This window comes from Anomalospiza imberbis, chromosome 5 (genome assembly GCF_031753505.1).
Source record: "Anomalospiza imberbis isolate Cuckoo-Finch-1a 21T00152 chromosome 5, ASM3175350v1, whole genome shotgun sequence".
In the NCBI taxonomy this organism is placed as follows: domain Eukaryota; kingdom Metazoa; phylum Chordata; class Aves; order Passeriformes; family Viduidae; genus Anomalospiza; species Anomalospiza imberbis.
In genome coordinates, this window is record NC_089685.1 from 51,147,661 (window position 1) to 51,161,612 (window position 13,952).

The window sequence follows — 13,952 nt, forward strand, 5'->3', positions numbered from 1 at the left end:
TTGAGCGTTATTTTGATTGCTAACTAAGCTGAATGCCTCTGCTTCTAAAAGAGAAAGCATTACTGCTCAGCAGGTCATCATGGAAATTTTTCCTTTTTTCAGGAATATATTGCTAAGAACTTCTGCATCATGCAGTCCCAGATTGGTTATGATATTCTGGCAGAAGACACCATCACAGCTTTGTTGCACAACAACAGAAAACTGCTAGAGAAACACATCACGGCTAAAGAAATAGAGACATTTGTGAATTTACTCAGGAGAAATCGAGAGCCAAGGTTTGAAGTCCATGTAGCATTTTTACAGTAGCTGTCAATTGCATGCTATTCATTGCTTTGGTGTCTCTTTCTCCCTGTTTTGACCTGGCAAACAAAAACCCCACCTGTACAGAAAATATTAGAACTACCTGTAATTCTTGGAATTAAACCATATCCACATTTTAAAACTAGAGCTTACTGAAAAGAGGGCTTATACTTCGTAGGACAACCTTGAAAATCTGATTTTTTTTTTTCTTTAAATAAGTTTCAGGTCAGAATTGGATTTCTTTATTTTTAAATGGAAAAATCTCTTTATTATTGGATTTTCAGTTGTAAAATGAGCAAAGTAATACAAGTATAAGAAATGAACATACTGAAGGCCAAATATTGTCCTCTGTAATTGTCAATACCATTTTCCAGGTAGCCTTTAAGGATATTGCTCAAGGCCTTGGTGCTTCATTGCCTCAATTATTTTCTATATGACTGTTTGGCCTCACTCTGTAATCTCATTGCCTCTCCCATGCTCAGCTGGGTTGGGCTAGGTCAATATGAAGAGAAAATCACAGGATTTTCTCTTCAGGGTCTGCGTTTATTGAAAATTGCACATTGCATTTTCTTGTGGTGGAGGATGTAATGGAATTTGTGCCATAACCACATAATGCAATTGCTGTGTGTCCACTTCTTTGAGGAGTTCAGGAGCAATAAATGTTTCAAAATTGCCCCTTGCCAGAATGGTGTAATGTGAACAGTAAAGACTTGATCTTGATACTGATTTTCCTGGAGAGTCTTGTAGATTTTTGCAGCACTGTTGGGATGAGTGAGAATTGTGGTATTCTGCTCTAAAACACATGAGCTACAAAATTAAAAACCTTCCTGAGTTTTGGCTCCAACCAGGTGACTTCCTCAGAATTCCATGTAATTATGTGCTGTTTGCTTAATTTTATCTTTGTGATTGCGATGCACTTTTAATTACCAGTTGCCACAAAGCTTCATTTCAACTATGGGTGGATTTTTTCCTAAGTCTACCCTAAAAATGCAGTCTGTACTCACCCACTACAGTTCCCAGACTTTAGTGGGGACTGTGGTCTGTGCTAGAGGTTCAAACTGTTGGATCCTTGGATGGCTGATAGCAGATTGTCAGAGTTTGTACCTGGATTTCTAAGGAAATAGAATATATGGTGTGTGTGTGTGTGTGCCTGCTCACATCTGCTCCCCCACCAGCTCTTGAGCACCTTGCTCAGTTTTAGCTACATTTGCTAGAGGAGTGGTGGGCTCAGAGATACTTAATTCCTATGAATGACATGGAAAGGGAAAACTACATAGAAGGAAGAGGCCCTTTTTATATTGCAGTGTGTCAGAGGCTGCAAAATGGATTACTGTTACTGCACACACAGGAATCCCTGAAAAGAGACAAACCCACATACCTAATGAATGTCCCAGCTGTGAGGAAAGCCTCAGCCTGAACCTTGTTAAACATCAGAAGACCTAAATTTGAGAGACAAATTCATAGGAAACTCATTTCCCTGCAAAGCTTTGTTCTTTCTGCTTTACTTGGAATGACCTCTTTGAATGCAGAGTCTTATCTGCAGGTCCTGACAGATCTGCACTCTTCGCTGGTAGCCCAGCATTCCCTGGCAGTGTTCAAGGCCAGGTTGGATGGGGCTTGGAGTAACCTGATCTAGTGGAAGGTTGTGTGAGTTGCAAGAGTACGAACTGACAAAGATCATGTGTTGATAAATATCATGACACAGAGTCCCTCTAGCCTACCCATCCTTTAGTGCTGAGTGCTAGAGATTTCTACTGCAGTTCTCCAGTAGTAGTTTAAGTCTCATGTTCTGCTGCATCTCTGTTTTTGTTTTTTTTTTTTTGACTGCAGATTCTTGGATTATCTGTCAGACCTGTGTGTATCTAACACCACAGCAATACCAGTAACTCAGGAACTCATCTGCAAGTTTATGCTGAGCCCAGGGAATGCTGATATTCTCATCCAGACCAAGTGAGTATCTGTAATCAGAACGTGCCACCGTTTTGTTGTCTGCTCTCTTAAATTCCAAGCACTTTGCTCGTGGCTCCATTGTGAATGGTTTGTGTTTGCAGGCTGGTTTCCACCCAAATGGACAATCCCTTGGAGTGCCCAGTCATCTCGGATGACATTGATGAAGAGGAAGTGTGGCTTTACTGGATCGACAGCAACAAGGAGCCTCACGGCAAAGCCATCAGGCACCTGGCTCAGGAGGCAAAGGAGGGCACCAAAGCTGATTTAGAGGTTCTTACCTACTACAGGTAAAACTGCTTATTCAAAGGGAAGAGAATATAAACTCTCTGAAGACCCCCAGTGCTGTTCTTATCCAGTTCATTTGCCAATATCAAGAAAGGAAACCAGAATCGTGAAAGAAAAAGCCATTAAATCAGTTTCATGCCAGAAACTGAGACTAAGAGTTCATTTCAAGTTTTTCTTGTGGGAGTTATCACAGTCACTGCTGCCTATTCCAGGCAAATTTTGAGTTTCCTTTGCTCATCACATCTCTCTCTGTGTCTTTTATTTTGCCTCTAACCTTTTATTTATTGAGCTTTAATTTTAGGTTGTGCTGCCCTGCAAGCAAGGCACGGTCTGAGAACCGAGTGTCCTGAGTGTCTTGAGGATTAGAGAAGAAATGGGATCATGGAATAATGTTTTTCGAAACTGAAACAACAATTGAACAAATAGTTTTAATGTCAAGTTGCTCCCTTGCTTAACAAGATCACTCTTGTTATTTTTTAGGATTTATATCAGAAAGGTTCACAACAAGCTTGTAACATGAGATTCTGAGGTGTGTTCTTTCATTTCCAACCAATTTCCTTGAATACCACGTTACTACCTCTTTTTTTTTTTTAAGGTACCAACTGAACCTCTTTGCAAGAATGTGCCTGGACCGCCAGTATCTCGCCATCAACCAGATTTCTGCCCAGCTGTCAGTAGACTTGATCCTCAGGTGTATGTCTGATGAAAGCCTCCCCTATGACCTGCGGGCTTCCTTTTGCCGTCTGATGCTGCACATGCACGTGGACAGAGACCCCCAGGAGTCTGTGGTGCCTGTCAAGTACGCCAGATTGTGGACTGAAATTCCCACCAAGATCACCATTCATGAGTGAGTTGGAAGTGTTTCAAGCTAAAGCACAAAAGCTCTTTGTAGGGTAGTCTCAGAACAAAATGGTTGTAGATGTCCAGTGTCCACAAAACATATGTGTGAAAAGGCATTTTGTTGCAGAGCACGGAACTATTAATTATTGTTACTCTTGGAAACTTCAATGGGCAGCTTTAAATCATTAAATATTTAAAGTTTGTTTTTCACTATGTTCTTTTATTGAACAAGCTGGAGAAGATGGAATGGCCTTTCCTCAGACCAGCTGCACTCCAAGTAATCCCATTGTATCTCACATGACAGATTTTCTAGGCTGGAACTCGGTTTTATACCTCAAGTTCAACAGGAAGCCACAGCTGGGAACCCAGAATTAAGATGCAGCCTCTGTCCACAAACAACTCACAGAGGCCTTGGCCTTCACTTAGTAAAGTACTTAAGCATGTGTTAAATTTAATTTTAGTGTAAGGATCATTGATTTCAGTGGAAACCCTGTCTGGCTCCACTGATTTGACGGAGCAGCACTGGGATGCTCCCAGCCAGGGAGTATCTGTCTGGAGAGACAGAGGAAGAAGCACAGCAGTGCAGCAGGCAGTGTTGTTTCTGGTAACGACCTCGTTGAATTGCCACAGCAAGATTTTAGAGCCCTATCTGCCACAAGAGTGGTATTATCCTGTCAGTATTCTTCCCACTCCTGGTACTGTTGAAGGGAAGGTTTGGGCATCCACTTTCCATATTTCCAGAGCACTGAACTGAGTAATTTCAGAGGATTGTCATTGGTTTGTTTTTTCTTTAGTGACAGCTGATCCTTATATTAGAGGTGTTTAATTTTCCTTCTTTCCGTGCCTTGTATTGTAGGTATGATTCCTTCACTGACTCTTCAAGGAATGAAATGAAGACAAAGTTTGCACTAACAATGGAATTTGTAGAAGAGTACTTGAAAGAAGTTGTGAATCAGCCCTTTCCGTTTGGAGACAAAGAGAAAAATAAACTTACATTTGAGGTACTTCTCAGCTATCTGCATCCTACTTACAGTATTACTCATTTCAGATAAGATGACATTGTTTTTTTCAAAATAAAGCCAGTTGCAGAATAAATGTTGGTGTAAAATAGCCTAAAGAAACACCTGTTCATGATTCCATTGTTCTTGGTGCTGATTGGTACTGCAGAAAATAATGTTCTTGTCTGCTGTATTTTTCCAACCTTTCTTTCCTTCTCCTGGGGTGGTTGCATTTCCATGGAGGGAGAGGGGATTTCTGGGGAGTGAACGGTGAATATTCCTGCTCTTTCTACATTAGTGAAATAACTTGTAAGGATTTGTCAGTATAAGTAAGTGCTGTTTTCTGTATAAGGTATTACACTCAATGAAACACTCTCAATAACCTAATCCTGTGGTTTAAACATTGTTTGAAATTCCTGACAGAAACTTTAGATAGGCCTAGTGTTCTAGCAAAGAACAAAGGGGAAATGCTTATAGCTTTTATAGCTCTTCCTCCAGCCTACTTCTCTTTGTTGCTTTTGCCTCTGGTCACCTGAAATCACCTCTGTGCAAACTTACCGCAGTCATCTTACTCTTCTGCTGACTTCCATCTTCTCCAAAGCTGCTGCCTCTCTAAATAATTTCCCAGAGTCTTTTTTCTTGATCTTATATATTTCCACAGATGCAATTTTATCCCCTCAAGCCTTCCTAAATCTCACCTTGGTTTTGCTGTCTGCTATAACCTGACTGACAAATTGCGTTGTCTAATCCTGACAAACATTTAATGTCATTTGCCTTTGTCCAAAAATCAGTGGCAACACTTGTGCTAGTTTGAATGTACTCAAGATCTGAATCTCTGTGGAAGCTGCTGTGTGAAATGCAATTGAAAACCACAAAGGCTGTCAGTATTTCCTTCATTTTTAATTTCTTTTTCTCATAGGTGGTACATCTGGCTCGAAACCTCATATACTTTGGCTTTTATAGTTTTAGTGAGCTTCTCAGACTGACCCGGACGCTGCTGGCAATTCTAGATATTGTTCAAGTTCCCATATCATCATACTTTGAAAGGCTGAGCAAGTTTCAGGATGGAGGTGAGATGAGCAGCAAAGACTGTTATTCCAGTGGGTAATTAGCTTTTTAAGTTGGAAATAATTTATGGAGAATCTCATTACTCTTTCAAGCTTCTGTATTCACACATCAGCCCACCTACAGGAATGCATTGCAGGGGACATTAAGATGATCAGCTAAAAAGGAATCTTTTTGATCAGAGCTGCATCCTCATGACTTGTGGGTACTGCATTGGTGTTGTTGCTCCTTTGCTTATTTGTAACTTTCAAATTTGGTTCTAAACCTCAGTGCCCCTTGCTCTGAACATCCTGAGGGAGTTCAAGCAGTGTTGGTCTGGGCACAGGGATTATGGTGGCTCATCTGTGGAACAGCTGATTGTTAATCTTCTTAGCACTTCACTGAAAGGGAGAATGAGATGGTTCTGGTCCCACAGTGGCAGAAGTACCCAAAGGAAGTCCAGAGGAGGCCATCCTCTGCCTGTGTTTGTCAGCTTAGAATATGCTTTTTTGAACCCAGACCACAATGCCTCTCTGACAACCCTAGGACTATTCTGTATGTTCCACTGCCTTTGCAACCACGTTTTAAAACTGAGTTGAAAAATGAGCATGCCAGGAAGGTGCTGAAACGTACCAGTTTAGTTTTCCTGTGTGAGTGGAAGAGGTGGGCTGAGGGTCCAGAAGACTGACTTGATGGCAAATTCTGTTTTAATATGTAGCTGGTGTTGCCAGCCAGCTGGCTCACAGCACCAAAATGGATGAGCTGTCTTGTTGGAAACAATTATTTTGTGTTTTCTCTGGGAGGCCTTTTCCCAGCCTTGAGTTTTTCTAATCATCATTTTGCTCAGTCACTCCCACGGATGCCCTGCAGGAGTGTGCTGTTCTTCACAACTTTTTTCATCTTTGAGGTTCACACACTCTGGAGAGGTGTAGACTGTCATTGTCATCTCTGAACCAAGTAGTCATATGCTTGGTTCTCTTGATCTTCTCTCCATCACTGCCAGCAGACTTTACTGACACCCTCTGGAAGTCTTTCCTGCAATGCAGTGCACACCAAGTCATGCTGTACCTGGCTGCAGTCCCTCCTCAGCACTAGAGAATGCCCAGACACTTGGAATTATGTTTTCCTTTTTTGTCCCTGAAAGACTGCATTGCAGACTCTCTTCTTAAATGGCTCTGGACACAGTTTGACTCCAGACACAATCTTGGCATATTGGCAACATGGGACATGCAGATGTGGTTCTTCTTCTTAGTTCTCACTCTCCCCAAGCCTTTAATCCTGATTATACATCTCAGTCAGTGTTTTTACTCACATTCATTACCTGTAAAATCATGTTTCATCCTTAATTCCCTTTTATTTCTGCAGAAGGGTTTCCTTTCAAGCTATGTAAGACAGGAAGGAACCACCCATTAAGTGCAAACAGACCTACTCTCAGTTATATGAATTTCTTTAGCAATTCCATGCAAATCAATGAATTTGCTTTGAAATAAATGATTGAAGGAATATTGCAAATGGCACCACCCTGTAAATGGAAGCTCAGTAGCCTTTTTAGTAATACTCAATCACGTACTGGAGCCTTGTTGGAAACTTTTTGTCAGAAACTTGGTTTTTTCTCATGTTCTTTCAGCAAAAAAGGCACAGAACAAAGGTGTGATTTCTTTGATTACCTTAAGCCTTTATACAGATTATTTAAATTTCTTTCCTGCTGTAGCTGTCTCCGTGGCTGTTTACCTTTCAAACACTGACCAGTTCAGGTCAGGATATGACAATCCATGGATGTTCTTTTAATAATTACTTGTGGGTTGGTTTCATTTGTTTGGTGGGGTTTTTCCTCTCTTTCTACTAACTCTATATCTAGAAAGCTTTGGAGAGGCTTTTTTGCTGGTGCAGATTGTTGTCAGTCCTTCTTATAGGAGTCTGGAGATACTGGCTGTGCTGTCTAGACTTAAAAACAGGCATGGAAACTTTGCTGTGGTGAGACAATGTGTTTTTATGTAGAAATAACTGTAAGACTTCCTGGAGAGGCCTTCTTCAGTCTTTGGAAAAGAAAAGGATGTCTTTGAATGCTCAGATCTTTTCTTCAACCTCCCTTTTCCTTTCTGATTGAGAAACTATAAACTACATAAAGTATACATTTGCTTTGCACTTGAGACAGCATGATCCTGAATATTTAACTGCTGTGTCCAAACATCTTGCCTTTCCTCCTGCTTTCCCTGGAGGTGCGCTTACCTACCCATGAGCTATAAAGATGCATGTGTCACAAGGATGAAGTTGAAGCAGTTTAATAACTCCTATTCACTATTTTTGAGCACCCAGCTCATAAAGCTTCATGTTCAAAGAACATATTTCATGTCTGAAAATCACAACTCAAGCAAAACAGAGGAGTGCTTTTCATTAAGGAAAACCACACAAGACTCAACCAGCATCACTTTAGCTGCACATTACACCACTGAGGGGTGGTGCTGGGCTGGAGCTTCTGGGCTTCTGCTTGTGTTGGACTGTAGATGATCCCAAGGGTGAGTCTAGAAGCACAGGTGTTCCCTGGGTCCTGTGGAGTCTGGATCTGTCTTGTCCAGGATCACTAGGGATCCTCAGGAATGAACAAGCAAGCACAGAAATTGGTCTTGGGAATTTTTTTCTGAATCTCTTACTCTGAGAGTAAGGACTGTTCACCACGCAAAGCTGTAGGTATACATTGATTTTTCATTTTATAGTAATTATAAGATTGTACACCCAAGGGTTCCCTTCCCTTTTTACACAGATATCCTCTCTTATAAAACTGTGTTGCTTGGAACATGTTAGTTGGTTTTATTAGCTACCTCTCCTGGCTTTTTATTGTCTTTTAATTTATGCTACTGGTCTCTTAGGGTATTAGAAAGGGTGAAAGTAGAAATTACCTCTGTCCAGGCTTTTTTTAGATTTTGGAAAATGTGATGGCAATTTCTAAAATCAGAATGGTCTGTTGATTTCTTCCAGCAAGTGTTTTCTTATTCATAACTTCCATAAAACACAGACAGATGGATTGTTCCCTGCCCTCTTTCAGGGTGGTGGGACCTCTCTCTCCAGTCAGGGAGGTGTGAGGGTGAATTCTTGCCTTGAGAGGACGTCAGATTCTATTTCCCACATCTCTCCACACTGCAGCATCCTCTCTGGCAGGTCCAATACTTATAACAGTCGCACCAAACCTTTGCAGAATATTGCAGATAGGTGTCCCTCCAACACATTATTACTCTAGGAACGTGCAGGTTAACATAGCTCCTTTCTAAAGAAAAAATAGCTTTCCTGAGTGGCAAAAATCATTACATTGATGTTCTTTAAACAAACAAACAAACAGATATGATTGTTTCTGTTGTGATTTTTGTGTATATATTGTGAATGTATGGAAGATTAAATTTTGGATTTTGTAGCAGTTGTGGGGCTTTGTTTGGGTTTTTATGCTTGTTTGTTGGTTGAATGTTTTTTTTAAAGCTTCCAGTCAGGGATCACAAATGTCTAGGCATAAGCTTTAATTCAGTAAGAACATGTATTTCCTTCCTTGAGCTTAGGGCTTTGAAGTGTAGCTCATAACTCCAGTTTTGACAAACACTGAAAGCCAGTCATGATGCCTGAGACTGACAGCTTATTGGTATAAACAAATATGTTTAAGTTTTATCAAGCATTAGGGGCGTGATCCTGTAAATCTTTTATAGAAAAAGTGCTACTGAATACCAGCTTAGGTTCTGTATATTTTAATTTTCATCACTATTTAAGTGTAAACTTGCATAGATTGATAGTAAATCTATATTTAACCACAAGATTTTGTCAATAGTTATGCCGATTCAGAAACACAGTTATTTTCAGGTTCTAAGAAAAATTACCTGAAAAGAGGTTTGCCCAAATGGATAAGTCATGTAATTTCTATTCTACAGCTGTAGTGGATAGAAGGTAGCATCTCTGTAAAAGTTGAGAATTTTGGTCAGGATCTATATATTTTACATGATAGGTTTTGTATTTTAGGTTTTTTTAAATGTATTGATTTCTCTGGGAAAATCAATGCTGCATAACTCTGGGGACAGGTAGCTTATGCTGCCTTTCCATTGACTTGTTCCAGGTCAGTAGCAACAAAAGCTTCCAACATCTGATTCTGGTAATGTGAAGTTGTTGGGAACTGGTGAGCTGGATTCCTGACTGGTTTGACCAGTCCACATTGTGAAAACTGTAGTCAGAACTTTGGAAAATATATTGATGATGGGTGGAAGAATGTGGTGAGTCTTGGCTGTGGAAGGCTTTCCTGGAGGTGTGTACCTCAGAACTGAAAGAACCAAATTTTCAACCAGCAGTCTTGAGTCTTCTTCCCTGTTTAATATTTATTTCTTAAGTACACCCACTTACTTCAGTAAAACTACTTGTTAAGTGAGGAATTATATATGACAAGTGTTGAACTGTTGAGGCAAATCTGCAAAATGGAATATATTTTTAGCTTAGTGGAAGTTACATGAAGACTTAATTAACCTTTTACATTAAGATGTCCTTTTCCCTCCTTTGCTTATATTTGGAGCTACCTTGGTGGCTGAGGTAGTCCTCGAAGTTTTCTGTGGGTTTCTCTGTCTTGGTTTGGCAAAGATTCTAAAAACACAGAATCACAGCATGGCTTGGGTTGTAAGATGATCTTGATGATCATCTCATTCCAGCCCCCTGCCATGGGCAGGGACACCTTCCACTATCCCAGGTTGCTCAGAGCCCCATCCAGCCTGGCCTTGGATGCTGCCAGGGATGGGGCAGCCACAGCTTCTCTGGGGAACCTGTGCCTGGGCCTCAGCACCCTCACAGGGAAAAATTTCTTCCTCATATCCAACCTAAACCAGCTCTTGTCATTGTGAAGCCATTCCCCCTTATTCTGTTGATCCTTACATAATTGTAAATGTTAAGCCTTACTTCCTTTAGAAAACTTAATTTTAATGTCACTGTCAGTTACTTGAACCAGAATTAAATTTAATGTACATGTAGTTTCATGGGTGACCTTATTTGATGAAGACAGATTGAAGAAAGCTGGCTAAGAAACATTTATGAGACAAGATCCTGTAAAAAGTAAGGATGTATATTTTTGGAAATGCTTCTCATCTAGATTGCACCCTAAAAATGAACTGACTTGAAAATCTTGCAACCAACTTCTTTTTTTGTTTCAGTCAGTGTGTCTTAACTTTGAATTATTTTTGTGCATATTTGAAGCAGTTTTCTGTTTGTTTTTTTTTTTTTTCACTTTTATATTCTAAAAAAAATTATGGGGTATACAAAATATACTACCTCTATTCTGAAGAGGAATTTTTTTTTCTTAAGGAGAAAATGAGGATTTCATTTAGTAGTGCTGTCATTCTGGCACCTTTCAAGAACATTATAATCTCTGCAGTTTTAATTAAAAGGTAAAGTCATTGCTTTCCTAGTAAGTGCACCCTGCTGTATCATTCCAGAGTAAGGAGCCAATCTGTCTTGTCCAACACCGCTAATTTATTCTCTGTGAATTAAAATGCACATCTTTATCTAGGTGCTATTTGCTCTTTCAAATAGCTGATTTTAGTCAAACCATGCAACTACAGCATATGTCAGGTCTGGAAGAGGAAGCAACATGATAGTAGCAGGTAAGTGACACATTTGCCATGCTGTTTAGTTACTGTTGTTTGGGAATGAGAATAATGACCTGCCAGGAAACACATCCCTGAATTTGAGCTGCATATGTCTTGGGATGCAGTTCACAGTCCTGGGCGCCAGCTGGAAAAGCCCTCAGTGGTAGAAACCAGGGTTATCTGCAGAGTGTATCTGTCCCTCAGGAGCTCCACAATTTTCCTGAGCCAGTGTCCACTGATATCAGTGGGAGTCTTTTGGTTTCCTTTGCTCAGTCTTTTGGAAAAAATAAGTTTTAAAAGCTGCCTGTAATAAGCTTAAATTGCTCCCACCTCTGTGATTCTCATGTTAAATATGTTGCCCACAACTGCCTAAGGAGATGCCTCTTTTTACTTGTTCAAAGTGGTGGTCAGATATCCCAGCTGCTTCATGTTGTGCCTGGGTCTGTATCTTGTGTCTTGGTGGTGTGTGTTCCTCCTGCAGATGGAAGGGACACAAGATTCCGTCCTGCTGGGGGCCAGAACAGGGGAGGCCTCACCTTCTTCTGGAGTCTTAAGCACTGGTGAGACCTGCTGCCTTCTCTCTGCAGAGGAGTACTTGTGTTTCTGTGTGTCAAGGGACTCTTGTCCAGACTTCTGTCGCTGCAACACAGCCCAGGAGCTTCCTCAGCTCCAGTTAGGTCATGTTTTCTTCTAGCCCTTTTGGCTGCAAGTAGAGGTACACAGTGACTGGAAGCACCAGTGAGGCCACTGAGGGTTGAGAACAAGGCTGCACCTGCCTTTTCTGTGGCCCCTATGGGTCCTCTGTGTCCAAGGACCAGATTTCATCCAAGACTATTCAAAATTACTGTACTGTTTCTCAGCCCTGCATCTGTTACCTGCACTTTTGTCCAGTTAACAATTTGCAGTATCTTCTTTGAGGTGTACTTTGATTAGCAGGGCTAATGAGGCAGTGGCTGCCTGGCAGACTGGAGTAATAATTTATACCAGCAGTTTACAAGAAAAGAAGGATTATAAGAGGAAAAAGGAAAGTTAACTGTGTTAGTCACAGATAGCTACAGAAAAGAAACTGCTCTTCAGTGCAGAGTATTGCCAGACCAAAGGGGAGGTTGGACTGAGAGCTTAATTCTGTGGCATGAACCATTTCTCTTTCCTCCTTACTCTTTCCCTCATTATAAGACCTGTGCATTAATGAGATTCCAGAGATCATTGCTCTTCTAGGAATCAATATCTGTCTTACAGATGTAACTCAGCTAGGAGGCTTGATTCCCATGGTGCTTTTTACCCTCAAGGCCAGCATGCTGATGTATGTATTTTTTTCCCTTGGACTTGTGTCCGTGGCATGAAAGCCATGCTTGACACTGCTTAGTGGTTTTGGGGATAGAAAAAAAGCCCAGAACCTGCAGAATGTCAGGAGAAGGTGAAGTTTGCTGGAGTTTCACCATAGCTGGGCAGCTGAGAGTTTGTATATAGAAAAGGGAGGGTTTGTGGCTATGTTGTGGTGAAGTGGAGGCTGGAGTGGCCAGATTCACTCAGGGGCTGGGTAGCAAATGTATGTGTGTGGCATATTGTAAGTTTTTTCCTTTGTTTTGCCTCATTACTTCTGAGGACTATAAAATATGGAAGTGATACCTCACCATGTGTTCTTAATGCCAGTCATTAGGTTTTCTGTAAGCCTTACCTGAGGTCAGCTAGTTACTGAGCAATGAAAAATGGTTTAATGAAGACATAAAATGTGATTCTTGGCCTGTTTATGGTAGGTTCTGAAGTCTTTATGAACAAATTCTGTAGAAAGCCTGTAAAAATTAATACCTCTTTCACAAGCAGAGCTGTAAGACTTTAATGCTCTGGCAAATAAGATACAGCTCTAAAGAGTTTGAAATAAAATGTGTTCCTTTAGGTAGTGTTGTTATTATATGTCCTTAAAATGGCTCTAACTTTTCATGCAGAAAAACTAAATTGCATGAAGCAATGTAGCCAAATCAGGAAAGAAATGCAGAGCTAAAGTTGCCATTGGATTTTTAATCTTGCCCTTGGTATTTAGACATTACTGCACACATGGTTCCCTGATGGAGGATCCCTGAGGACTGGAGGTGTTGTGTGCTTTAAGATGGCTTTCTTTGGGAAGCTTTTGGTGGAGCAATAGCGTAAATCTCACTGAAATCCCCAAAGCCAAAGATATTTGGAGTTTTGCTGTTGGGAATGTTGCCTTAAAACCTGGTTGAACACACCTGCACTGAATACATGGGTTGAGACAAGGTCCTGTGTGCTGGTTTTGACTGAAGTGTCAGTGTCCTAATCAAAAACATGCTCGGGTTTGATGACATCAGTGTTGTTTCTATAACTTAATACCTACATAGACCATGTGAGAATTGTCATGTTTTTGTAAAGCCTTTGACTTCTTCCTCCCCCCTCCTTTTTTTTTTTTTTTTTTTCCTTTTGTAAGCAAGATTGAATAATATATTTGATTTTTATGGGCAGGTTAATGAAGGTTGTTGGGGTAGTGGATGCACATACATTTGTCTTTTCTGGTCATTAACGCATCTCCTGAAGATCTGATGAGACCTTTCAGTACCTGAAAGGAACCTGCAAGAAAGGTTTATTGCAAGGGCATGAAGTGACAGGAGAAGGAGAATGGTTTCAGACTGACAGAAAGGAGGTTTAGATGGGATATTAAGAAGAAATTGTTCCCTGTGAGGGTGCTGAGGCCCTGGCACAGGTTGCCCAGAAAAGCTGTGGCTGCCCCATCCCTGGAATTTTCCAAGGCAAAGCTGGATGGGGTTCTGAGAAACCTGGTGGAAGGAGTCCCTGCCCATGGAAAAGGGGTTGGAACTGAGTGGTCTTTAAGGTTCCTTCCAAGCCAAACCAGTCTATAATTCTATGTGGCAGCTCCCATTTATGTACTTAGTTTCCAGAAGCCTGGAGTATCCAAATGGTC

The 13,952-nt window shown here is 40.9% G+C and overlaps 1 protein-coding gene across 11 annotated transcripts in view; it reads left to right on the forward strand.

Moving 5' to 3' along the window:
* ITPR2 (inositol 1,4,5-trisphosphate receptor type 2) overlaps positions 1 to 13,952 on the forward strand; it is a 244,817-nt gene that overhangs the window by 71,777 nt on the left and 159,088 nt on the right. For all 11 annotated transcript variants that reach the window (XM_068190738.1, XM_068190736.1, XM_068190731.1 and 8 more), the window contains 6 exons: positions 103 to 275; positions 2,131 to 2,250; positions 2,352 to 2,537; positions 3,131 to 3,382; positions 4,232 to 4,376; positions 5,293 to 5,443. In XM_068190738.1, the coding sequence (XP_068046839.1) occupies positions 103 to 275; positions 2,131 to 2,250; positions 2,352 to 2,537; positions 3,131 to 3,382; positions 4,232 to 4,376; positions 5,293 to 5,443 (1,027 nt within the window). The remainder of the gene's footprint in view (positions 1 to 102; positions 276 to 2,130; positions 2,251 to 2,351; positions 2,538 to 3,130; positions 3,383 to 4,231; positions 4,377 to 5,292; positions 5,444 to 13,952) is intronic.